This window comes from Nanorana parkeri, unplaced genomic scaffold (genome assembly GCF_000935625.1).
Source record: "Nanorana parkeri isolate BGI_ZX_2015 unplaced genomic scaffold, ASM93562v1 scaffold172, whole genome shotgun sequence".
In the NCBI taxonomy this organism is placed as follows: domain Eukaryota; kingdom Metazoa; phylum Chordata; class Amphibia; order Anura; family Dicroglossidae; genus Nanorana; species Nanorana parkeri.
In genome coordinates this window covers 1761337-1788346 of record NW_017306440.1, presented here as the reverse complement: position 1 = coordinate 1788346, position 27010 = coordinate 1761337, and the positions used below count along the sequence as shown (strand labels likewise).

The following is a 27010-nucleotide window of genomic DNA, read 5'->3' as shown; positions in this document are numbered from 1 at the left end:
TAAAAGGGGATACAGAAAAAGAGATTGAGGACTCTGTTCTTAATCTCTTTTCTCTATCTCTCCATTTTAAAAGGGAAATATCAGGGGTCTGTTTAGACCCCTAATATTTCCCCGAAGCCCCTAAAAGTAAAGTAAAAAAATAAAAATATGTAATAGAAAATGAACTGAATTTAAAAAAATTAAAACATTTTTTTTTTAAATTAAAATAAAAACATGTGTGGAGTGCGGGGTACAGTTCCAGTGGATGTTTATATGCTGCATGGGCGTTAGCGTTGTGATGTTGTGTATTAAAAAATAGAGTGCTTGACGCATTCTGGAGGCACTGCCGCTGGACAAATGCCTCCATTGAAGTATATTGCAGCGCCCCTTAAACACTCAGTCAATGCTCCTACAGCATTTTTTGGCCATTTAAGAAGAACTGCAGAGGTGTTTTGGGAGAGGCATAGGAGGCTTTGCAATCCCAGAAACCACTGAGAAATCAGAGTGAGTGGACAGAGCAGGTGCAGATGCCACTTCCTGTCTGTACACAGCCAGCGTTTTGACAGCAAAAGGACAGCTTCTAGCCAGGTAACCTGTAACACCCTGTAGTGCCAGATGTTATCAGTGTCATCCAAAGCAGTGGCGGTTTAGCAGAGCCAGCCATACCATTGCCAGGCATTGCAAGAACCGTCCAGAAACATTTCTGAAATAAATGTCGCTAATTCAAGCAGTTGAGCAATATCCAGAATTGTATGACCCAAGTCTGTCCATCTACTGCGATGCCTTCCAGAAAAAAAAAAAGAAGTGTGGCAAGAAATCACCCAGCGCGTCCATCATCATCTTCAGTTGGACCAAGCGGAGGATTATGTAGATCACAGTATAGAAACCCATGTTGTTGTCAAAAGACAGTTGGATATTATTGAAGCAATACATAGCACAGAAAACCAACAGTATGCCTGCAAATTTCCCCACAGCCTAAGAACACCTCAAACTTGGTCACTTCCCGTTATCACATCACTTCCTTTAACTCTCCCCTACTTGCGTTTTTGACGCCTCCTTAATGCCTTGAAAATGCCTGCCGAATGCTTTGTGAACACTATAGTCACGTTAAACAGCTCTTCCATGAAATTCTCAACACACGTGTGAAAGAATCCTTATTTTTCAGCTTTATTCACACTGTGTTAACTCGAGGCATACAAATCCATGCAGCGTGCATGCCGGTACTGGGCCGTTCCCGGGAGGAACAGGTGCTTCTTGTAGCAGCCTGTTCTTCACTATGGGAGGAATCAGCCTTGCGCTGTTATATGCACATCCATACTGCACATCCATGTGGGTCAGGGTGTCCATACTCAGATGCAGACAGGATGGATCCTGTCTGCATGCGAGCACGGACACCCGCACCAGCACAGATGTTCAGTTCGGGTGTGTGGATGACAGCGTACGGCCGCGTCCTCCCACAGGGAAGAACAGGCTGCTACACTCAGCACCTGTCCCTCCCGGGAACAGCCTGATATGGGTGTGGACATGGACTTGTACGCCCCGAGTTAACGCAGTGTTAAGGAGACCGTAAAGTGAACATCTCCATTCCCCAAAAAATTATAACTCTTTGCCATAGGTCTACAGCTAGACCATCATCTTCATCCCTAAGCACCCCCCACCACCCTTCTAGTTAGCCTATGCAGAGAGTAGTGACAACTGTCATAGGAAGTACAGAGGTGTCCAATGTGCCAATTGTGATTGACAGCTCAGTTTCGCCTTCTCCATGCTGTGAAAGATCTGTCCCTACTATAGCAGGGAAAGAGCAAAAGACTCACCGCTCCAATTCCACCAGACTATGATTAAGCCCAGGTGGTGAACCGCGTGTGAGGCGTTGGAGTGGGAGAGATACTATGGTTGTGTATACCTTGCATTTTGAACTTTGCATGGAATTTACAACAATAAAGTTGGATTTTTATGGACCTCGGTTTTGTGCGGCTGATTGGAGAGATACAAATTCCATCTGGTTACTTTAGGTAAAGCCAAATTTTTTTATTTTATTTATTGCTGCCGGTCTGCTCACAGTGATGGGAAATCAGATTTTTGGAGTAGTCATATGTAGAATAGTTGGGGGTGAATGTTGGGCGCCTGTTGTGGTAACAGCTGTCCAAGAGGTAAATTCCACTTTGTAGAAATGTCTAACTTGCAGTTGCATCTATAGGCCAGGAACTTAAGGGAAATCTCCCCCCCAATGGACAGCAAAGTAAACAGAGGGACTTTAACCCTTTTCTGCTAAAATGTAAATATCACCTTCAGGACACAGAGTTGACATAAATGCACATAAGGACACAAATATAGCTCCCACAGTTCTACTTTTCCTTTAGCAGCACAAACTTACTGGTAAGACTGAACATACAAATAAGAGGAAAGTAGACACTTGCAGAGAAAAGGGAATTTAGGTACAAGAGTCAGGACCTCGGTAAAAGGTGAAGACAGGGCACAGCTTAAGAGACATAATAAAATGATGTCTCTTTGTCAAAGGACTAAAGCTAAACCCTCGGCACTTGGGAGGACTGCTCTGGAGGTGGAACACACGAGTCGCGTGTTTCCAAACCAATTACTTGTGGCTTTTGCCCTCTTGTTCTTGGTGACTTGGTGCTGCATATTACTCTCCCGACACGACTCCCATGCCTGATTGCCTTTCCATTTGAAGTAAGGGAGAATATAGTTGACCTGTTGTGGTTCATCACTCTATACTGGCATGTGCTCCGGTTGGACTCCTTCATGATATATAGTTCCTGTCCCCTTGAAGAAGCCCAGTAGGGCAAAATATGCCGGGATCATTTTGAATGAATTATTAATCATGCTGTATAAATGAATTATGTGATGTCAACATTGTATATGAAATAATCATGCTATGGAATAATCATGTTTTACAAAATGGAATTTTCATTATCAAATAATCATGTTATATTAATAAATGAACTTATGCATTTTTATAAACAGGAAAAGAGCTCATAGTATTTCTTGAAAGCCCCTCCCCTTAGGGTCTTGGCATACCCTTGGGTGGAATTTATCCAAGTAGCTATCATTTAAAGCTAAACCCTCATCTCCACCTCTAAGAACCCCCGCCCCCTTGCAGTTGAAGTGTAAGTCTAAAACGTAGCACGCAATGACCACTCGATGGCCTGAAGGCCACAGAAGAAGAGGGGATGAGATGGGTGAAGGTCCATTTCCCATTCAGCGTTTCATACCTCAACATGAAAGGTTGATCTGACATGTTGACATCTTGTGCCCATCTGAAGGATAGGGTAGCAAAGGTCCCGAAATGCAATGCGACTTGCTACACCATTTAAAAAAAAAACATTTAGGAATTCTGGAAGTTGTACAATGTTTTGCATAAAATAAGGGATGTTGCAAAAAAAGGTTTGTGATCTAATGGTGAGTCTCACAAATCATTGACATTTTGGTTCAGTCAAGATAGTCTAAACATGTATATTTTTTCTTCATGGAATTGCATATTAAAGCACTTTGTAGAAAGGAATGACTTCTCCAGAAGTCTGCTCAGAACTTGGTCACATAGCAGCTATCCTAGTACTAATCCCTGTATTACAAATATATCTGGTGAGGTATTTGCCAGGGGTGCGTCTAAAAGGGACCCTGGGGAAGGGGCGGGAGAGATACAACTGCTTCCTATGACAGCACTGGGACCAATTAAGTGTTTATAATAGGCCCACCCACTAAGCTCTCACTTTCAGCAAGTGACCTAGAATGGTCTATTGCTATAGAAGAGAAGTAGGAACCATTAGGATAGATCGGGAGATCCTGTCTAAGAAAAAAAAAAAAGAAGACATAAAAGGAAGTTATCTATAGTTATATTACAGTTGCCTGTCCGCTGCCGATGCCTCGCATCCTTTTGTCAGAGGTATGTCCCCCAGCGCAGTCACCGGCATACGACACTTCCAAATGTGTTGGATGCCTGCTCTTTGTGCGGTTTCATCTGCCGGCCGGTACATCACTACCGTGTCCCTGTAAAACATATATCAGTCCCAGGGACACGGTAGTGACATAGGGGCTGGCAAGTGGAACCACAACACACAGCGGAGGACCAGGCACCCAACACACTTGGAAGATGTCAGCTTCTGATGGCTCTGCTGGGGAATTTTCTTTGAAATAGAGCAAACATCAGAGAACTCATACATAAAATGAATGCTCTTCTTTTACAGAAAAAGTCACTTTAAATCCCTTACAATGTGCATGGGTGACCCACGTATGCACGGCATATGTTTTAAAGACTGCTCATCCCCTAGGAAAAAAATTTCCCCTCAGCTTGTCTCTTGTTACTTTGCCAGTTTGTCAAACACTCCCTGCTACTCTGTCTGGATTTACTTTGCTGACTGCTAATACGCCTGCTCCATATAGGCAGCTTCTGTCTATATTTCATTTGTGTTTCACAGGCATCTCGCTGTGCAGCCGCTGAAATATTTATCCTCAGCACTTGTTATATTTATAGGCTTTAGTTATTTGCATAAGCCTCGGCTCTGAGTGAAATCTAAGCACATACGGGAGGGGCTCCTTAAATTTACAAGCCTGCTGACAAAACAGAGAGCAGGATCTGGGACGTTCTATATCTTCACGATTTAAACATCCGTTCTACCCCCAAAACCAACATTTCACAATTGCATGGTTACTAGAGACACTAGTTCTGCTGACTATTCTGACCACCAGGGATTTCTCTCACTTTGGACGGTTTTGTTCTCAACTTCCCGCTGTGGCCTTTGGACAGAAAGTGAAGGGAAATCACCCAGATGGCAAAAAAAATTAATTATAATTTCGCTTCAGTTTTTTTTCAACCCTTGATGCCCATCACAAACCCAGATAATGGTATAAGAACAAGCAGAGCCGTAGCTACCTCTTTTTGCTCCTGAGGCAAGAACAGAAAATTGTGCCCCCCAACAGACGTGTGCGGTATGTGACATGTGCCCCGCCTCCAGGATGGCAGCACGCATGCACCTCTGCCCATACAGGTGGGGTAGAGCAGCGGGGATCCGAGGAGAATCCGGAGCCTGTGCCGCTCCTCTTCTTCCTGCCAAGCCGCGGCTGTGTTGGCTGCCTGGCACCCCTGATGCCAATGGCGCCCTGTGCTCGCCATGGCAACAGGGGCGCAGCCAGGCCGGCCCTGGCTGCGCCCCCTCTCAGCTACGCCTGAGGCGAGTGCCTCACTGGCCCCATGGTAGCTACAGCCCTGAGAACAAGTGATTTAACACAGTTTGCATCCAGGTGCATTACCCTGCAAGTAATCAAAGCATGTCCAATTAAATGTGAACAGCCATGGGCTCTTCACATTTAAAGTGACATTAAAGTCAAATATTTTTTTTCCCCTCCCCCCAATGTTAATTAAAGCACTTACCTTAAATTAGGTTTCTTAATCCGATCTTCTTTCCTGTCGTTTTCATCTGTCCCTCCAGCGCTGCTGCAGGTCTCTGATCCAGCGCTAACTTCTCTGTCCTTGCTGGCACTTCCTGTCCCACGGTGTCTGCATGCGGGTGCACGCGTCCATATACTTACCTTGTGTCTCTCCTCGTCTCCTGGCCGAAAATGTGTACTGCGCATGCGCCCGCCCCAAGATGCTTTGCGACTGCCCGAGAATTTTCACATTTTCAGACGGGAGCACGAGGGAAGACACAGGTAAGTTTAACCCGCTTTTAAATAGTTTTATTTTTTTACACTTTTTGCATATATCTATTGCTTGCTAGCAGTAGATATATGCAAAAAAACCCTATAATTGGGGTTAACTGCTTGTTTCAGTCTAGGGCTGAAAATAAGAAAAAGATTTACTCACCTGACCCTTGGAGCCAGCTTACTCTTAGACCAGTCCCTGGAACGTCTCTCTCCCTCTGCCGCAGCGGTCTAAGGTCCAGGAATCATTATATTCCATACACGGTGTATAGGACATGAGGACGTCAAGGGCCATACCATTGCTGCAGCAGAGGCGGAGACAGGCTGCAGGAGCGTTGTCTTAGCTGGCTGGCTTGGAGGATTGGGTGAGTATAACTGTTGTTTTCAGCCCTAGACCAAAATAAGCAGGTAACCCTTCTAGTCTGTGTGTGTGTGTGTGGGGGGGGAGGGGGGGGGGTAGCCCTACTGCAAGGGTTACTAAAAAAAAATTACCTGTAGTTCTTTACAATTTGGCTTGGCGACAACCTGTCTATACTCATCCAGAACTGAATAGAATGGAGCTAACCTTTAAATTCATCTAGCAATGGTAATTTGTTTTCCAAGGTCTCCGAGCAGAAATCCCGATACCTAGTAAATCCCAAATCTAGAACTGCAGCTTTTCTTATTACAACAACAAGACTGGCAAGACAATATAGTGAAATTAGAGCAGACTCCCCACTAAGTTGGCATGGTAAAGCCTATATCATTATTTCTGGACAAGGCGAGACACTTCAAAACTGTTTGCTGCAATCCTTGCAATTATTATAGAACACATGGAGGGATTTTTAAATCCTAAACAAAAATTGAGTTTTAATTTAAACTCCAATATTGCTAAACAAAAAACAAAACCATAAGAGCAAACATGCCGAACCACTTATCTGTGTGCATTTACATGCATTCCAAAAAGCATAAGTGAATAACCTACCCTTAGATCTCTAGCCTGTCAGACACAACTTAGATATATGGTAGGCAGTGGCAGTCATGAAGTGGCTTAAAATGTAACTAAGAGGCAAAAATAGTTTTTTTAGATTTGGATAGAGTGGGAAGGAGTTAGAGCTTCCGTAAATCTCATTGCTGTCTGTCTCCACGTTAGAAAGATTCATGCTCTAATTGTCCTGATCACTAATGTCACCAAGAATGAAAGTGAAGGGTAAATCCAAAATCTCGCATTGCCACCAGAACAGGAACAGAGAGCAAATCTTCCAATGGGGACACTTATTCCTGTGGCAACTAAGAGGAGATTGTTCATACCTATCCTTTCACTTCCTGTTGAGTCTACAGGACAGGAAGTGAAGGGAAATCTCCTTAAAAAGACAAAGAGGATAAAAAAAAGATAGCAATTTAACCCTATAAAATGTTGGCTTTAGTTTACTTTAAACATTTAAAGGTGAAACTTTTTCTTTAGTTCGGTATAGAATAGCAACTATCTTCCCTCATTTTAGAGACACAGCAAAAGGAATACATCAGGGATTTTAACCATTTCCTACACCATGTAACCATCTTCCTGGTTGGGGACTCAACATACTGAAGCCATTGGATCATCACAGCAAGTGAACTAGCATTTTCAGAAGCAGAGGTTGGCAATAAGAGTCTTCCATTTTGAAACACAGGTTTTCAATAAAGTAAAACAAGAACACAGGAACCAATCCCCAATTTAATTTTGCATCTCTATCCTTGTTCTCCACCTTTAATATACCTCCTGTCATGGTGAAGTCATTACTTCTTACTAATAAGTCAATGGATAGAACACTGCTGTAATCCTTTAGAATTGCTCCTAAATGAGCTTCCATCAGACACATTATATACAATGGTATAAAAGGGGAAAGGGGGGGGGGGGAGTCAATCTTTCAGGTCTTCACAGGATGAGGAATCGATGAACTCCGATGAGTGATTGGAACTCACCTGTTTGATGGTGAAGTCATTGATAAGGTGATGGTTGTGCTCATTTAAGCTGCAGTGCAGAGTTACACAGTCACTATGAAACAGAAGGTCCTGGAGAGTGCTGACCCGCTGGAGGCCAAGCGCGCGTTCTATTCCATCTGGTAAATACGGGTCGTAGAAAATTACATTGAAACCAAACGTCTTCGCTCGCAGTGCTACGGCTTGTCCAACCCGTCCTGCAAAACAACGCCACTTGTAAAATCAGAATACTGGTAGAATGAAACACACAAACATATCAGTACTGGAAAAACTCCTTTGATCTGTTATCAGGGCTGACAACTCAAAATGTATTCACTGTCTATGTTTAGGTGTGGCCATAAACGGTCTGATCCTGACTGTGATCCCACAGCATTGGTGTGTTTAATGCTAATCTTGTACAGCGATGTTAAGCACTCACAAATACTTTTTTTTTAACTTCATCTATTGACTTTATCGTTGACCCTTCTCTAGTAAGAGAAGAAGTAGGAGTTCATGTAGATGTAAACCCTAACTGAATGACTTTTCCAGTAGTATGCTAAACTGTACTTTTAACACAAACAATCCTGAATCTCAGTGCTGCCAATCCCCTGCAGCCTCTCTGTAGTCACTTTCTGTCTAAATGCACTCCAGCGATGGCTGCGTGGCTTTTCTTAGGGTTCACTTATGGATGGCGACAAGAGTGGAACATGTCCGCGTAATGTGTGTTGAAATGGCCACTTGTAGTCTCCATCCGAACCCTATGCCCACCCTCGGGAACAACACAGAATCAATTGGAAGACAGGGAAAGAGCGCTCAAAAATCAAATGTAACTCATCGTACTCCTAACCGGACAATGGCCCTGAAATCGGGTGGGTGCCAGAAGTGACAGCAGATGCCTCCGCAGATCAATGCACAATGTAGAAAAAGTCACTCGCACTCCAGCTCCCTCTTTGTTTGCCTGAGGAAGGGACCATGTGGTTCCGAAAACCTCGCTATTATATGATGTGACACTGCAGAGGTCAATAAATATTGACTGAATCTGAGCTGGAGTGCGAGTGACTTTTTCTACATAGGGAAAGAGCGCTGTCACCCTTTAACAGGAAGCGCCTAAACTAGGACCTCCAAGGCAGAATCACCAGGTATTATTTTAATGAAAGCTGCAGATGTAAAACATACTGAAAAAAAAATTATTCTGAAATGATCCCAACATGGTAAAACGTATAGGAGGTTTTAGTCATTGGCGTTAGATAATTACTGGAATTACTCATTACTGCTCATGGAGATATTTACAGCTTTGTGCAGCTGACCAATCTTAGCCAAGCATGCAATGCACTAGGGGAATGGGTCAGCCTAGTCTATAGAGAGTATGGAGACTGAGGCCTCAAATGTGATTCATATGACAGGGAATCATACTAGAAAAAACCAGTGCCGGCTTACAAACCAGTAAAACACCCTGCTGGTCAGCGAAGAAACACATGATGCCAAAATGCTTTGAAAATGTATGCCAGAATTGCATGCAAGTTTAGGGCTACTTCACTGGTGATTAGGAGATGGAAGGATAGGACTTTAAGAACCACCTCTAGGATAGCAGCACTTGAAAGAAGTACTGTGATACTAGAATTGATTCATGAAGGTTGGTCCCTCAATTTCTGGGTCTAATAACAGTTACAGTTTTGGGGGCGCTCAGTTCAGTCTGAAGCTAAGCCACCAGTCTCTCAAAACAGTTACTTTTAAGACATGGTTGCCAGTGTGATCATTTCAGCTCTCATCTGAACTTTCAATCCCTGAAATGACTGGTGTCATAGCTGATCACAAGTGCCGCACCATGGCAACTGCAATCCAAACAGAGGCTAAGATTTGGCTGTATTGTTTTCTTCTCACAACAATCCTCCCTACATCGTGGATAGCCTGAAAGCGACCATTGAACATTGGATCCCACGTAGGACACTTTTCAGACTCTGTTCTAGTAAACGTTTGCTCAGAGCACTTTCCAGGCTCAGAGCTTTTGCTATTGCCTCAGCACTTATCCTGTATGTCAGGATAGACTCCCTTAGTAAGTAAGCCGGTCAGGCTGAGCATCAGGAGCTACCTCAATTACTAAGGTTGCTGGGCACCTTTATTTCCCTTTCCTGTCAGTTTTGTGGCAGAAGGGGTAAGTGCTGTGGGACTAAGCACTGATATCATCTACAAGATGGAGTGTCATGCGTTTACAACTCTTTCAACCGAAAAGCATTGAGCAAGCCATCTTATTACTGCTGCTTCTGCTTGAAAACAGCCACATCCATTCCACCTACTAGCGGTCAGGGTTTCACGAGTCCCTGAGGGTTTGCCTCTTATCCTGCGCCTAGATGTTGCCTTACCATTATCTGGTTGCAACATGTAGGATTCTAAAAACGGAGGTGAATACACTCCCACTGTGCCCCCACCTCACATTCTACTAATGGTTCTGGGGCTGCTGGCAGCAAGCCTTCTAACTGGGATGACGTTGGCAGTATCTCTCAGCCACTAGTTCTTTCAGGAACACAGATTCCCTTATTAAAATACTGGATGGACCCCATAAGGGTGGTTCTGCTGCCTGTTCCATCATCTCTAGGTGGCTCAAACAGACCAAGATTCAAGCTTATGGCCTCAGGGATCAGGTTGCACCCTTTCTGGTCAAGGCTCACTAGGTCTGAGTGCTTTTTCGGCTTTTCGGCATCAAGCTACTACCAGATTTACAAGGCTTCTTTCTACCTAGTGTTCTGTTAAATTGTTCTTCAAAGCCCTACCAGGTGAACATGGGGCCATATCTAATGCCATCGTCACGTGTAAGGTCCCTCATATGCAGCAATTTTCAGTCCCCAATGTTCTGTAGTGTTCGTGGGCCTGTTAGCAGTTGTTTGCAGTGCTACCCGCAACTCAGTTGGATTGCTTTTTAACACCTCGAAAGGTTGAGATAAAAGGATGAGAAACAAATAGTATTTTGGTACTTGTCTCATTTTCTTGGAATACATTGAGACACACAGGCCCCAAAACCAAGGTGTGCTGTTAGTGGGATGGTTATCTTGAGCTTGCCTACGGTTTGTTTGCCAGCGTCTATTCCTCTTGTAGGTGGCAGTTTAACCCAAAGGTTTAAGTTTTTCTGTGTCTCCTTCAATGAACTTCAAGAAAAGGCAAGTGACTTCCTATTACCTCCTGCTTGCCATACATTACAGACTGTAGCCCCTAAACTTTTCTAGGACCTAAGCCTAAGCACATGGTCTCTGGCTACCAAGAGCATTCTGGGAATTTAATGTCCACAAGAACTGCAGGAGAGAGTCTAATGTTTTCAATCAGGCAAATCCTGTCTGGTACACTTGCAGAGACATAGGAGGATCAGCAAAGCAGGACATAATGATATTGCCGCACTCCTGAACATCATCCACTAAAAGCTGAAATAGAAGTATTTTATTTTAATTAGCAAAAGTGTGCCTGTTCTATGAATAATACTGAAGTAGTGCTTTACATACAGAAGCGTGAAGCAGTGGAAATAATTGGGATAATTTACAGAGGAATACAGAACATGACTGAGCTAAACTGAAGAGAAGGAAGTGGTCTTTATGTTGGCTACCCAATCATAAGCAAGAGAAAAATGAGCAAGATGGTGTCCTTGCATATGACTGGATGATTGAAGTGAACATCGCTTCGCTTTATCTACTTTGCTAGATGTGTACTCCTTTAGTACATTAACCCCACAGTGTACAACTTGTAGTGAAGGAAAAAAATAAAGTTATCTATATGCCAGAATATGGAAGATTTCCATCCTGCTTATAACACGAATCTTGCACAATAGTCCCTAAATGTTCGAGGTGTATATAGAGTACATATGGCTGTGTCCTCTCAAGGTCTGTGAAAAGCAACAATACATAGTCATTGTCCTGTCATTTTTTTTTTTTTAAGCTGAAGGAGAATTAGCTATTCAGGCTCATGCAGAACGCTATCATCTGCAGAGGGTCCAGTTTCAGGTTGGCGCTGGAAATAATTCCCATGACAAGTGGGTCAGAATAGAACGGTGGCTGACAGCTTTGCATTGCAAGCATTCCGAGACGTGCACAATTCTATACCAGGCTTAGATGCGCTGGATTTCACTTATTCAGCTGCCTTAGTTATCATCCCCACTCAGGCCCATCCTCATGACAAAACATTGAGCTCAAGCAGATTATATTTCTCACTTGCTGCTGGCAATAGAGCTATGAATTATAAGCAGGGAGTCAGCATCCTGAAAGGGAGAAAGAGAGACAGACATGCAAATGGTCCTGCTGTGGTTTCCTTTGAAAACCACAAGGTGGCACTATGACATGCTGGGATTAGAATGTAACTGGTCAACAAATTGCTCCTCTCACCAGGTGCATTGGGACTAAGCTAGCCGTTTGTTTCCCATAGCAGGCCATCACAAGACAAGGCAATCTTCCTGGTCATGAATGGACACATTTCACACCACCGCGTTGCAGTACAACCGCCTCACACCACGCTGTGTCCATAGACCTTAATGAAATGTCACTTAAGAAATTTCAATACAGTTCATTAAAAAAAATAGGAAACAGTGTGCTGGGATCGGCACATCAGCACTGTGCTGGCCACTGCACATCAGCTGCTGTGCGAAATGCGCAGCGGCTGGTGTAAATAGACCCTAAAGGTCAACTCCGCTCCAAATTATCTTTCTGCCTTTTACTGTAATGTTAGCAAAGATTAATGGCATTGTAAACACTGGATTTGTTTCTTTTCTGTTCACTATATTTTGCATCTATGGCTCCAACATGGCACCAAGCAGAATGAAAAAAAAACCTAAACCTTGTTGAGATTCAGAGTCCTGCAACAAAGTCAAGCTAGAAGCTGGATCAAAAGGTCTAAATAGCTATCCTAACAGCTATCAAGAGTTGATACTGTGATTCAGGAGAACAACTTGACCAAGGAAAGTAGAAATTAAAATATATAATGTGCTTTACCAGAAAGACTGAAAATATCTGTGGGCCACAATCTATATCCAAGGAGGAGAGGACACTGAGAGGGTGGCTTGAGATGACATTGATGCAAAAATGGCAGCTGGAGTAGTGACTGGTCTCCTGAGAGGTTTCTATTAGCCCGCAAATTGTAGATTTAGTTTTACATAGCTGTAACTCTAATTCACTTGCTTTCCGTTTTCAACTGTCTAATTATCGCATACACAGACTAGTTTATTCCCTCTCTTGGTGATGTCTGTGCATATTCTTGGTGAACAACTACTGAGTAATTAATATAGCTGCCATCACAAACTTTCTAGGTACCTAGGAGGTCCCTACACATACCTGTAACAGCCTCTTAAAGCTCCTGCCACAGCCTAATTCCAGGTCATTCTGACAGGCAACGCTTGCCTTCACCTTCCTTCCTCCCTCCCTCCTGTATATTCATATGGGCCAATAGAATAGTGATGGACCAATAGGTGTGGGTGAGGCTTAGTGGCAACCGTCAACACTAATTAGTTACCATTTGGCTATGACAGGAAGGTCTGGGATGCAGGAATGTGCATTCTAGGTGCCTGTCCATCAGGGCTTGTTCACGGACCAAAAAAGCATCCCTATGTTATTCCTGGGCTCTGTTCACACCAGCGCAGTCCGTTCCGGACCAGACAAAGAAAAAACACTGCTGGTTTCATTTTCTCTAGTCTGGAATGCACTAGAACTCATGGAACCGCACCTGAAAGCCAATTTTAAGCTCAAAAATCCCACCACTCCGGAACGTGGCAAAGTAAAAAACAGTGAAAATGCGGCAAAAAGCAATGCACTGCGTTCCAGAACTGGTCCAAAAAATGGTGTGAACCAGGCCCCAAACTTGCAGTAGACTGCCGCAACCCCAGCCCCCCCCCCCTTCTTGTGAATTAGTCTGTGAAACATTCCTTTTTGGCAAGACACAAACCCTCCGGTTGAACGATTTATACTACAAAGATGTTACCGAACTTTATTGCAAATCCTTACCCATTATTGTTCTAACAATGGCACTTAGGTAAAGGCATAACCACCCACAGCAGTCAGGTTTTCATTTAATGCCCACATAGTCTAAGTATTGTATAGTGCTGTATTAAAAAAAGATGAACTCAAGGAATATAGCCTTAGTAAATATCTGACCAATTGGTGGAACCACTGTTACGGGTGATGCCTTTAATCTGACTTTCATCTTGAGGGGTTGAAGAAAACCATAGCTAGCTGCAGATGGAACTCTAAAGGTCAATTGTATCCACATTAAAATTACAAAATAACAATTTAATACATCCACATACAAACATAAAAACTGGGGTTTTCCTTTAAAACTGTGGGTAACACAAGGCTTCTGTTCTTTAGTTCTAACCCTACAGAAACGGAACTGTGTAATTCACTTCTTACATTTTATATTTTCCACTTTGCTTTGATCCAGCAATTCAGGCAACTTTGTCACGCCGGGTTGAGCCAATGGAAATTACAGAACATGCAGGCCAGCCTACATAAAGGACGGCAGTTGCCAAAGCCTGTCAGGTTGGGTTCCGATTTGGCTTTTATTGTTGTCCAAGCCGTAATGGAAAATTTAGCACAACAAAATTAAACAGAACAAGGGATTTAAATATTGCCAGCTTACAAAAGTCTTCATGTTTAAGCTAGACCACTAAGTAGACATTTACCATAAACAGATATCAGAAAACCGCAATATTGGATTTAACGGCAAACTAAAAAGGCATCCAAATAAGAAAATCCTCTGCAGTACAATACAGCCCGACATGATGTTGCATGATGATTTGTCAGGGAGAGAGAGAGAGAGAGAGGACCCTTCTGATCTGCTCAAGCAAGCAAACACAGAACCATTATTCTTGTCAGTCTTGCCATCGGATGGGCATGAATAATTGTCCAATATGGCAGATTTGGAACATTTTAGATGAATAACTGACAATTTTACGTGTGTGCAAAGCTCAGATTGAAGTATAAGGTTCAGAAGCATGCTAAGGGATTGCCGGAAAAGTCTACTTGTTCTCAGTCATGACCATGACAGCCTATGGATAGTTCTACCAAGGAAATCTGGATCTCATCATTCAAAATGCACAGGGAAACTCAAGCAAGACATTGGTTACGAACAGCTGGAAATGGATGATAAATGTTCAACCATTGTTTAGCCATTCATTTAAAAATCGACCAAAATACAACACTTTGTCATTCTGTTAGCTTCCAGAAAAGTGACATTTTCCGTCTGGACAGCCTCTCTCAACCAGGGTGCCTCACAATTTTCGCATAGCGTCATGCCTTTCGATGGTGCAGGCAGGCTGACAGTACCATGGAAATCAAGGATGCTAATTCAGGGAGGATGGGATTTATTCAGAAAAGGATGGTAGTTTTCCAGTGTCCAGGACTGCACCTCCCCTGGCCATAATGCTGCAGATGGTTGGATTTGATGGTAGGAAATTGATGTGAAGAGGGACCATGGGGGGGGGGGGGGGGAAGTGTCTGCTGCTGTGAAAAGGGTCTACTTATGTGAAGAGGGGGTTTGTGATGTGGACAGGGGACTCCTCTTTGAAAGAGATGCACTCTGTTGTGAAGGGGGCTCCTAGCATGAGAGGGAGGACTCTAACATGAAAGAAGGGGGCTCCTGATATAAAAGTGGACTCTGATGTGAAAGGGGAGGTCCTAATCGGAAGGGAGGATCTGGGGTGCCTTAAGATTTTGCATATTTTAAAGGGTGCCATGACTGAAAAAAGGTTTGTTAGTCTAGGAAACATGTCGTCGCTAGCAGCAAGCACGTCATATCCTATCTGAGCCGAAACTGGAAAGTCTCTATCAACCAAACTGGATAGGTTAGTAACTGTATGTATTCCCCTACTGGGTGATTTTACAGTTCACAAGATGCCAATCATCATGTGAAAGAAGTACAAAAGGGTTAATATTTCTCTGCATCCACACAACTCTATCTCAGAGGATAGTTATCAAAATCATGGAAATATGCAGCTAGATTGGCAAGGACCCCTTTGAGAAATAACACACAGGATGAATGACATTAGCACAGCTTCACCTCATTCACTGAGCCAAGTGAATTTCCTTTGTACAGGATAGGCGGCTCTTTTCAAAGTAAATGTTTCACCTCATTCACTAAGCTGAGTGAACATGCTCTACTCTAGGGCTGCAGCTAACGATTATTTTCAAAATCGGTTAGCTGATTATTACCTTCGATTAATCGGTTAAATCGGATTTAAAAAAATGGCTCCAGTGTTGGTCTACTAGTTTGTATTGAGATTAAAGTCCATCACGGGAGCAAGCTTGGAGCGGTGGAAGTAAAAAAAAGTGTGGTGTGCAATATAATACACTATACAGCAGCGCAATGCAGAATACAAGCAGCTATAGAGGAATACAACAAATCGCAGCACATACATTATACTATAATGTACTATTGCTGGGTTTTGTAGTCCTCTGTAGCTGGCGTTATTCTACATTGCGCTGTATAATTTATTATTGCTGGGATTTGTAGTCCTCTATAGCTGGTGGTATTCTGCAGTGCGCTGTATAATGATTATATACGGCGCAATGCAGAATACCACCAGCTATATAGGAATACAACAAATGCCAGCAATAGTACATTATACATACAGTGTATAATGTATTGCTGGGATTTGTATTCCTCTATAGCCGATGGTACATCGTGCTATATATTATACAGCACCATGTACCATCAGCTATAGAGGACTACAAATCCAGGCAATACATTAATACAGCACCATGTTGGGGGGCTTGCAGGCTTACCTGAGCAGTCTCCCTAAGATTGTGGGCCTGTCTGACAGCTGCCTTTCCCCCATGCCTGCTCTTCCTTTTTCATTGTGCTGATGTGTATTGCGGGCAGCAACGAGTCCGTGAGGCGGGGAGAAGCGGCATGCAGCAAGTCCGTGAGGCAGGGAGGAGAAGCGGCGTGCGGCGAGGAGACATATGCCGTCGAAATTCAACTAGTCGATGATGGAAAGCGTTGACAATGTTTCCCATCATCGATTATAATCATTTTTGTAGCTCTACTCCTTTAGAAGATTAACCCCGATGACTGTAGTCTGCCTTGCTGTAGCAGAACCATTGCTCACCAGTGATGAACAGCAGGTGAAATATTCAGGCGAGGGCAGATCATGCAAGAGGCCCTTTATTTTGTTACATGAAGGGAATGACAACATGGGGCGTGTTGCAACACGTTGTAATGCAATGTGATAAAGACATCTGTATCATCTTATCCTAATGCACACTAACGCAGTTCATTAGTGGAAACAGGTCCTATACAAAGCCAGGATTTTTGCCTCGACTTTCTGATAGGCAACGCTGCCCTATGGGGCTGGTGTGAGGCAACATGTTCCACGGTTACAGCAATCTCTAAAGAGCCAAGCTTTTGTTTAACTAAAGACGCACATTACTACGCTTCATTCAAACCTGCAAGTGTCTTACATGCTGAATAGATGCTACACCCATAATGATGCCACGCATACCTTGCCCCCAAGCTAATGTTTGTCAGAGGATTATCACACCTCAAGACTGAAAAACCAGTTCTGGATGGAGAAAATGGGATCAGATGAGAAGAAAAAGGTGTAGGGAGGTTAACCAACAACTCAAAAACAATTGGAAAACAGCTCAAACTAAGTATCTGTGGCCACACTAAAAATAAATATGTACTTCATTATTGAATTTCCATATGTTCTATCCCACTCCTAATAACTTATCGATCTAGCAGTTTGTAAACTCAATGAAGATGCCCATAGGATGTACAGTCTCAATGCACTGACATCATTTCACTCAGCCATGTGAATGTAATATTATCATTGCCTGCTGGAAGCAATGCATGAAGGGACATGTAGTCTGGAGAAATGGAGATTGCATCACATCAAGCAGCAGGGAATGAGATACAAAGCACACTGGGAATCCAGGAAGTTGATAAAAGTGATGAGCAGACGGAAGGCGGCATTCACTACATAAAAGGACTTTTCCAAGTAAGCTTTGATTGCATTATGTCTGTGATTGCATTATCAAAAACAACTCCAGTATGTATTCCTATTACAATGCTGATGTTATAATAGGATAGGATATGCTGAGATTTTAGAACTCTTTACAGGTTGGTTGGACACGCAGGTATGGTCCGACGTATCTTATAGTATCTGAAGCTCACAGTGTGCACATAAACACAAACTCATAGCCCAGCCAGTCATTCATGTTTATGCAGATAGAAAGGCGGGAGAGCAGTGTAGGCCAGTGGCATTTATCCTGGGAGGAAACAAGGACAATCAAAAGCGGTCCTCTAACTTCCACTAGTTGTCCTTCAACAAGAGCAACCCATGGGTGTCTTCCTAATGCACAGATATGAGAGTAGCCCCTAAATCCCGAGTCTTCAGGTTGATATTATATTGTATATATGGGCAGCTTAAGATCTGATGGAAAATGTCTTCTCTGCCAACCAGCGATGCTCATGTGTTTTGTCTAGGAAATCTCCAAAGTTCTTTAGTAAGAAAACTGTAAAAACCGGACCTGCACTTTGCTCAGATCTGCATGAGGGAAATCATGCATGCCGTGTATAGAACATTTGCAGCGAATATGAATGTATATGAAATGATTGCCATATAAGCAAAATAAAAAGTCTGTTCAGCTTTACGCATTTTCATTAGGGATGCGCAGATACCGATACTAGTATCGGTATAGGTGCCGATACAGGGCATTTTCACGAGTGCTGGTACTCATAAAAATGCCCCCGAACATAGTGCCGATGCTGGTGCTTTAAATTGATTTGGCTGCCTGAGTTCCCGCACTTGGTGGGGACCTCAGGCAGCCTGCTGGGAACCTCCCATGGCAGCTGTCTATGTCCATGACAGTGCCAGTCTGGACGCACATTTCCTCCTCCTTCTTCCCAAGACTGAAACCGCCCTGGACAACCCCACCCGCCCATACAGCCCTGGAGAGTCCAGCATCCGACAACTATGGAGAGCCACAACTGTAGCCCTGGTCACATCCAAACGCAGCCCTAGAGAGACCCACATACGGCCCTGGTGAGAAGCAAAAGCAGCCTGAGACCCCCATGCAGACACACAAACGCAGCCCAGGTGAGAACCACATGCAGACACCCAAACGCAGCCCAGGTGAGACCCACATGCAGACACCCAAACGCAGCCCAGGTGAGACCCACACGCAGTCATATAGACATCGACACGCAGCCCCGGAGAGACCCACACGCAGCCCAATTTCCATATTTTCTAAAGCTGCATATTTAGACTCTGCCTACTACAGGAAGAGGGGCAGAGCTACAATTCTGAAAGGGAGACCGGACCAATGGAGGCTAAGAAGGTTATTCACACAGGGGTGAAGAGTTTGGAGAAGGCAGGAGAAGTGAACAATCTAGGACAACATAGCGGAACTGGAAAGTGAGCTGAATTGGAGAAATTTTCCAAATCAGCTATTTGGGCCTGGATTGTTCAATTCTCCTGCCTTCTCCAAACTCTTCACCCTTAAGTGACTAGCCCTATAAGAGTAATATAGCAAAGTGGGTGGTTAATCCCAACAAGGTCCATCAATGACTAAAATACATGTTCAGGGTGTTATGACCTTTCAAATGTTCAATTTGCTATTGACTCTCAAGTACCAGTTACTAGAACAAAATCGGCCAGCAGAACACAGTACATCAGATGCCACCTACTACAGGTTTAGATGAACAAAACTTACCTAGTCCTATGATGCCTAAAGTCTCCCCCCGGATTCGCGCTGCCCCGGAGGCCACCTCTCTAATCTGCTCCACGCTCTGGACTCTCGTGCCTTCCCGTAATGCTTGGTGCAGCCATGTGGTTCTCCTGTACAAGTTGAGAATGTGGCACAACGTGGAGTCGGCGGTTTCTTCTACGGACGCTGCTGGCACATTACATACTGCAATTCCTGTAGGAAAAAGAACAAGAATGACAAATGTCCATCAAGTTTGAAGACTGTTGAGTAAGAAATACGAAAGCTGCCATAGTTGACTAGGTTGTAAAGCCTTGCAGCTGTCATTTCTGGCCAGGCTTAATTTTTTCTGACTGATGGATATACAGAACTATACTAAACACTAGATGCAATTGATGGAGGTGCCCTCCGCACACCTTTCAGCAGTCCCGGCCAACAATCAAATAAAATGGTGCTCGAAGTAACTTCACGGATGGCACCGTGCAAAACACAAGATTGAAGAAAATAGGTCACCAGCACTCCATAAGTTAGTGACCTCACATCTCTTGCCTTGAAGAAGGGACCCTGTGTGGCCCCGAAACGTCGGCTCATGTTGGATTTCTGTGACATCATTGTCCATTAAAAGGACTCATTCATTTTAACTTATGGAGTGCTGGTGACCTATTTTCTTCTATACTAAACACCACACATGACGATATAACCTCAACAATCCTGGAACTCCCTATTATCTCCATATTCACTTAGAGAGGCTCTAGTAAATAATTTATGGCCTTTAGCCCATTAGTGTATGGCAGGGTTAAAAAAAAAAAAAAATATATATATATATGCAATACATATCGGCAATGCATGCACCTTGCCCTGTGTTTTGTCTCTTTGTTTGTAAATACAGATGATACCTGTTGATCTGCCTAAAATCCGGCGTGTTCCACTCTTCCTCTAGTGTGGTGACAACTCTGTCACGACAGCACAAAAAATAAAATGTAAGCAGTGTTTATCATCCCTGTATGAATTTTCCTCCGGGTGCTACAGAACACCTACTCCTTATGCTATGAAGAGAAGGAAAGAGGTTCTGCAGTCCAATAAAAGTGCTGAGAGAGGGAAAAACACTGACAGGAATTTCAGAGCTGTAGATTGCCAGTCCAAAAAGGAAGTTAGTAGCTCAAATTATTTTTTCGCAGGATCAACTGGTATTTTTCTGACATTGTTGTGTTTTTAGGAAACAAAACAGAAGTCTGTGGATGTATTGAGAGGATGTTGAGCATAGTGCTCTTTATTTTTGTTTTGTTATTATTTTGCTCAGACCGACTTTAAAAAAGGTGACCTCTGCTAGGCAAAATTTGAATCCAATCTGGCTGCAGACCAATGCCAAAGGAAATTCAGAAGAACAGTGATTTCTGTTATAAAAACCCCATTTAATGAGGTTTAATATAGTTATGCACATGGTACAATTAAAAACATAGGAGCTGTGTGTGGCCATCTTTACCCCTCAGCATGGCATAGCAAAGCAGGCCTGAATGGGTGAGAAAAAGCTCAGCACCCCCTGAATGAACAGGAACTCCCTCCATGTAATGTGCATATCAGGTGCTAAGAATGATGCAAGCCCTAAATAGTGCATCAAAAACTAGCCAACAAGAGCAGATTATATCCCATATAACTAAATGTTTGTGGACACCTGACCATCACATCATCTATATGAGCTTGTTGGACATCCCATTCTAGAATCCTGGGCAATAATGACGTTTGCTATAATGTAGGGTGACCATTCATCCGGGGACAGTACCCAGACAAATTATGTCCCCGGAAACATAAAAAAATAAAAATATGTTATACTCACCTGATCTCTGGATCTACTGACGAGCACAACCTCCCTTCTCCCACGTTGTCAGAAGCTGCATACAGTGTGTGCCGATTACCATTTAAACCGGCGTGCGCTGTATGCAGCTTCTGACAGGCTGCGCTATTAGCGTAGCGGGAGCTACGCAAAATGTGCAGCTGGCTTCCCCACTACACTAATAGCGTAGCTTCTCAGAAGCTGCATACAGTGCACGCCGGTTTAAATATTAACCAGCACACGCTGTAGGTAGCTTCTGACAGCGTGGGAGATGGGAGGTTGTGCTCATCGGTGGATCCAGAGATCAGGTGAGTATAGAGAAAAAAAATGTTTTATGTGACATGGAGCTGTTTCCATTGAGCTGTATTGATGACCCAAATGGTTAAAGACAAGTATTTAACTCCTGACCTTGTGTGAGCAGCTGCTCCCCCAGGGGAGCCTGCACTGGCTTCTTCATCCAAAAGGCTGCTGGAAGGATGGAGAGCAGCACCGCGTTATTAATGAATAGTACACACCACTATTCTTTATGTCGAGAACAAGATGTGGGAGACGTTGGGGAGAACCCAACTTGTAAATGGTCCTTAGTCAAAGACGCTTGCAGTAAATGTTATGTTTAGGCGAATAGATCTCTTGCTGCATAGGGCCTTCATCCCAGCTTCAGCGCCTTTTTTGTGATATCAACAAAAGCCTCAGATCTCTTAGATCACTTTTCAGTTCACCATAGACTATCCAAGTAGTATGCATGACCTTCGGAGTTACCTGGCATACATTCTAATAGCTTTCAATGTCGTAGTGCCATTTAGCCCCATCAAATGAGACTTCAAAGGACTTCTGAAGAGTATTAAAGAGTGGTAGAGGTTATTAAAAAAAAAAAAAAAAATCCCAAAAGTCCCTCCAAGTCCATAGAGAGGGTAAAACATTTACAAATGAAAGAAATTCAATCACCTTTGCTACTCCAGTTAGGAAACAATGTCCTACAAAGAGCAGAGCAGAAGCATGCTATACAACCATGAAAAAGAGAAGAAAGGATCCCAGAGTGGCAGCCAAAGATCTAAAGGCTTCTCTTGCACTTGATAACATCTGTGTTCATGGGTGTAATACAAGACATACACTGGATAAGTGAGTGTCATTGGAGTTTCGCAGAAAGGAAACCACTGCTCTCAGATAAAACATCACTTCCCAACCCAAGTCTGCTAAATGCTACCTGAATGTTCACCTATTGGATAGATGGATTGGATTTTGCTCAAGCAGGATGTCCCACAAATACACAAGGGCCAAAACGTGTCCCAGCCTCCTCCTAACAGCAGCTACAGAAAACGTTTGGTTGAGGTTGAGTAAGAGTTCTACTGGTAACTTAAAAATACAGTAGAAGGGTTGATATACTTTTATCACCAATTTGAATATCTAAACTTTTTTTTTTCTTCAATAAAGGTGCAACAGGAATTGCCTGTGGTAGCCAATCAGCTTATTTCTTCAGTTCGGTTAAGATTTGAAAATGAAAGATAGAAGCTGATTGGGTGGCAATGAACACTGCTTCAGATTTTTGTCTGCTCAGGTTTTGATAAATTCCTCTTTATGTATATATTGATTCTGATTTGGATTAAAGTCAGTGATGCAGAAATCCAGACAAATCCTAAAAGTTGAAAGCCAGGATAGCAAACTGTATTAATGCCCAGGGTAGTAGAATAGGATATACAACATTTTTCTCTAAGCTTCTGAGACTCCCCATTGGACTGTAGGGCTGGCTGCCCGCTCATCACAGTTCAGGGCCAATAGGGAAGTTTAGAAAATGAAAAAAGGGTTAAGGCCAGGCTTCCAACCCTTCCACCAAGGGATTGTTTAAGAGTGCCTGGCAGTATAGGAGAAGGATCTCACATGCAGAACCTTGACGATGCCTGCTGTGACAGCAGTGGATTAGACACTTCCAGTTCCCTTATACTTACAAAATTCCTGGCATAAGTAGGCCTCATGTATAAAATTGTCGGAGGGCCCGTTAACACAATTGCATTTTTAATTGCAGTGTACTCCAATGGATGGTAATGCAATACCACGTGCTATGGTGTACTATGTTGTAAAAATGGCGCTTGTCCTTTTTGCACATTCTGGTGTGTTGGCAATCCATTGAAACAAATGGGCTGCCTAAGGGCTAGTTTACACCCCAAACAGTGCGTTCTGGCCTGATTTGGTTCCAGAACGCACTGGACCGCATACCAACCATCTTCCTGCCTTCAGGGGTGGAAGTGGGCGTGGCGGTCTATTGAGGTCAAATGGCTCCGCAGATCCCCCTCTCATCAATGCCAGTGTTCCGGTCTGGTGCGGTCAGAAAAAAAATAGTGCATGCAGCATTTTTGCAGGTCGCACTGGACCGTAATGAATGCAATAATGTGCCACGCGTTCAGGTGCGAGCGTACTGCGGGCAGAGGGCATGGCTGCGGTTCCACTGACTTCAATGAACCGCTACGCCCCCTCCCACCGCTGAATGCAGGGAGCCGGCCGGGATGCGATCCAGGACCAAATCGGGGTGGAATGTACTGTTTGTGGTGTGAACTAGCTCTCAACCCAACACATGTTAACATGCGTGTATTAACATAGAAGCGTGAAAATGTGAGAGCAATACCAATCAAACCATAGTCTTCATTTTCTAACATGTATTACAAGAGGTGTGCTTGAAACAGATTTGCAACTACGCTCAACACAAACATTCCCGTCACACATTTTTAATTCGTGTTCCCTAAGGTATGATACAGTAAACAAAATACCTAAATCTCCAGCTGACTTGATGTCGATGTTGTCAAACCCACTACCGATTCGGACGATTATTCGGAGAGCCTTGAACTTCTCCAAGTCTTCTCGTGTTAAAGTGATTGTGTGATACATCAGTGCACCCACCGCTTCATTTAGTACCTGTAAATAAAACAAAAAACACACAAAGCTCAGTATTTTATTCTCACTCATGGCTACATACATACACACACACGTGGTTTATGTCACCACCTTTTCAAAAATTATCATAAAAAAAGGAAAAACTCCATGTATGCTGGACCTTTAATAGAGGGCAACAGTGTGGGAGCACCAGCAAGTCCAACTATAACTATACTTACACATAAGTAAAAGAAAGTTCTCTGGACTGCTGCACCAAATAATATCCCCTTTATTACAAAGAATGGCACATGAAAAGTTCACTTCAATACCCCATAAAACATCCCTTTGTAAAATATAAAGCTATTCACAATGTTGTCAGCCAACCAAACCATATACCATTCATGTATGCAGATGGATAGTATTCGGTCCAGCCGTCCAGTAAACCTTCCACGTCACCAACTTGTCACAAGGAGACCAGGAACAGACCAAAAGCAGCACCATGGAGGCCTTCTCAGCAGGCAACCATGTGGCTTTATATCATACAACAATAGGCAGCACTGGCACTTCCCAGGCATATTTGCAGGGGTGGATAAATAAATATAGAATTCAGAAGAGAGTCCACCCAAACCAGGACCTACAATGCTTATTTTTTTTTTTTTTTTAAAACAACTAGAGAAGACTTCAAAAGCTGGAAATTGGCTATAATGTTTAAGGTGCGTTGGCTACATGGCTCCTGTGATCTGTCCAACCCTGTATTAAGTTCAGCATTTAAGAATCAAGTCCTTCATAGCTACTTGTAGAAGCTCAAAGTATTCATTTCGGCAAACCATCTAAACCAGGGGTGCCCACAATTTTTCGTCTTGAGATCTACTTTTCAAATGACAAGCTCAATGAGATCTACCAATGAAAAAACACCTGCATTCAGGGGCTGGAGGGGGCGTGGCGGTGCATTGAAGTCAATGGCACCGCAGGCAGGCCCCTCGCCCACAGTGAGATCGCCTGCTCCCGGAACCCAGGCACATTAGTGCCTGCGTTCCAGTCCGTGCACCGTGGGAGCATACCCGTAGCCAACTCCTTTTGCGCCAAAGGTAAGAAAGAAAACAGTGTGTGTGTGTGTGTGTGTCCCAACAGGCGTGTGATGTCACCCAGTGCCCTGCCTCCAAGATTTTTTTTTTTTACTATTTTTTTTAAATTATTATTTATTTAATTTTTATTTTATTTATTAATTGTTTTACTCTTGGGGGGGCTTCGGAGGAAATATTAGGGGTCTAAACAGATACATTTTATACCTACCAACATTATGTGATTTATAAAGGAGGAGGGAACCCGGGAAATTTGAGCGGACATTGCATTTCACTGTAAGATCCACTTTAAATAACACGAGCAGCAAATCCATTGGTTGGCGACTGCAACTCCTGTGCCTTCCAAAACGCTGTATAATCAGCACCGGGCCTCCGCATAAACCCATCACTTGTAATAAAGTTATAAACTGGCAGGCTGGTACGGAGGTGCTAGGAAGGTTTTGTCATCTATAATTGTGGCTGAAAGAGAAAACTCCAGTGTCTCTGTAACAGGAGAGATTTATCACTTGAAGTCCATAGATCAAGACAGCTCAACTCACTGAGGAATCACAAGCAATAAGATGCCAGGAGCAATATGTACAATATGATACCAGAGGATATCCTGGGGATATATGGTGTAAATTAAATCAGAAGGACAAAAGGGGAGGGGGAGGGGAAGGGGGTAAATGAATACTGAGCCAAACATTAGAGAAATAAATACTGCAAGCTAAAACAAAATGTTTTCCTAAAAAGGCACAGTGTTGTTGTTTTGTAGGAGATTTTGCTCATTATGGTCATGACTTATAAAAAAAACATTTTTAAAAAATATTAAAAATATTATGCATGTCGATGTTTTTCATTAGCTTAACTAGGTAGTGAAGTTTGCAGCTCTCCCAATACATTTACAGCCTGTATACAGACCTCAGTAGCTCAAGGCAAAATTAAATTAATTGTCTCAGTTCCTGTAGCTCAACCATTATCAGTCTGAGGCTTCAATCAGATGAATCCTTCCTCAATAAAAAACTGCCTCTGGTGCTGCCCTTTAGAGAACCCATAGTGCTTTGGGAATTATTGCCCAGCGTTAAATCTTTATTTAAAACATAGATTACTATTAGGGATACACCCAAATTAAATTTGTTGTACGAAACCAACATTGAAAAATGTGTCTGCATTAAACTGAAAATTACTTTTTTTCCCCTCAACCTTTTAAAAAAATGTTAAAATATATTTTTTTTATTATTTAAAATTTTTATTATTATTTTTTTACCTTACAGTTAGGGGCTTTGGGGGAATATCAGGGGTCTAAATAGATATTGAGGACACTGAGTCCTAAATCTCTTTTCTGTAGCCCCTGTTATGAATGAAGAGGAAGCCTCTATACCGAGTGCTCCGGTCCATTTGTAAACTGTGAATATAGTATCAGTTACTGTGTCCACAATCAGGAACGTATTTCCCACAATGCCAACCAAGGCCGGGCCTTGGGGCAGAAGGGAGTAGAGGGGCAGCAGGGGTGTGGAATTCCCATCCCCTGATGCCTGGGACATGCAGTTCTGGGAGCCGGGAGGGTAGTTTTCTACATTTAGCCCTGCTTTGGGCAAGCAGAACTAAATGTACAGTGGGGAAGCCGTCACTTGTTTTGTACAAGTGATCCTGGCGATGTCGCCGAGATCACTTGTATGCAGCCTGCAGGTCTGCCATTCCCCAATGGGGGAGGCACATTGAGGAACCTGGCCTTGGGGCAACAGAGAGATTAAATCCGGCCCTGCCCACAATCATGAATGAATAGGAAGTGATTTAGAGCGTTTAATGTTCCTTCATAACTGAGGACAAAATAAGCATACTACGCCCTCAGTGTTTTAGAAACACTCAACGATCAGTAACCAGGCTTTAAAATAAGTCCTCAATGATCATTACATCTGTGGAGCAATTTATCCTCAAAACGTATTGTGTAATGCCTGTGAATTGACAGTTAACTATAAAGCAGCAGATAGAGAGATGTGGTGGCGACGAGC

The 27010-nt window shown here is 43.2% G+C and overlaps 1 protein-coding gene across 3 annotated transcripts in view; it reads right to left on the bottom strand.

Annotated features, from left to right (window-relative positions):
• The window catches only part of CTBP1 (C-terminal binding protein 1), a 326081-nt gene that overhangs the window by 20480 nt on the left and 278591 nt on the right, over positions 1-27010 (bottom strand). For all 3 annotated transcript variants that reach the window (XM_018554762.1, XM_018554764.1, XM_018554763.1), the window contains 3 exons: positions 23835-23979; positions 19254-19460; positions 7576-7790 (listed from right to left, as the gene is read on the bottom strand). In XM_018554762.1, coding sequence (XP_018410264.1) covers positions 7576-7790; positions 19254-19460; positions 23835-23979 — 567 coding nt within the window. The remainder of the gene's footprint in view (positions 1-7575; positions 7791-19253; positions 19461-23834; positions 23980-27010) is intronic.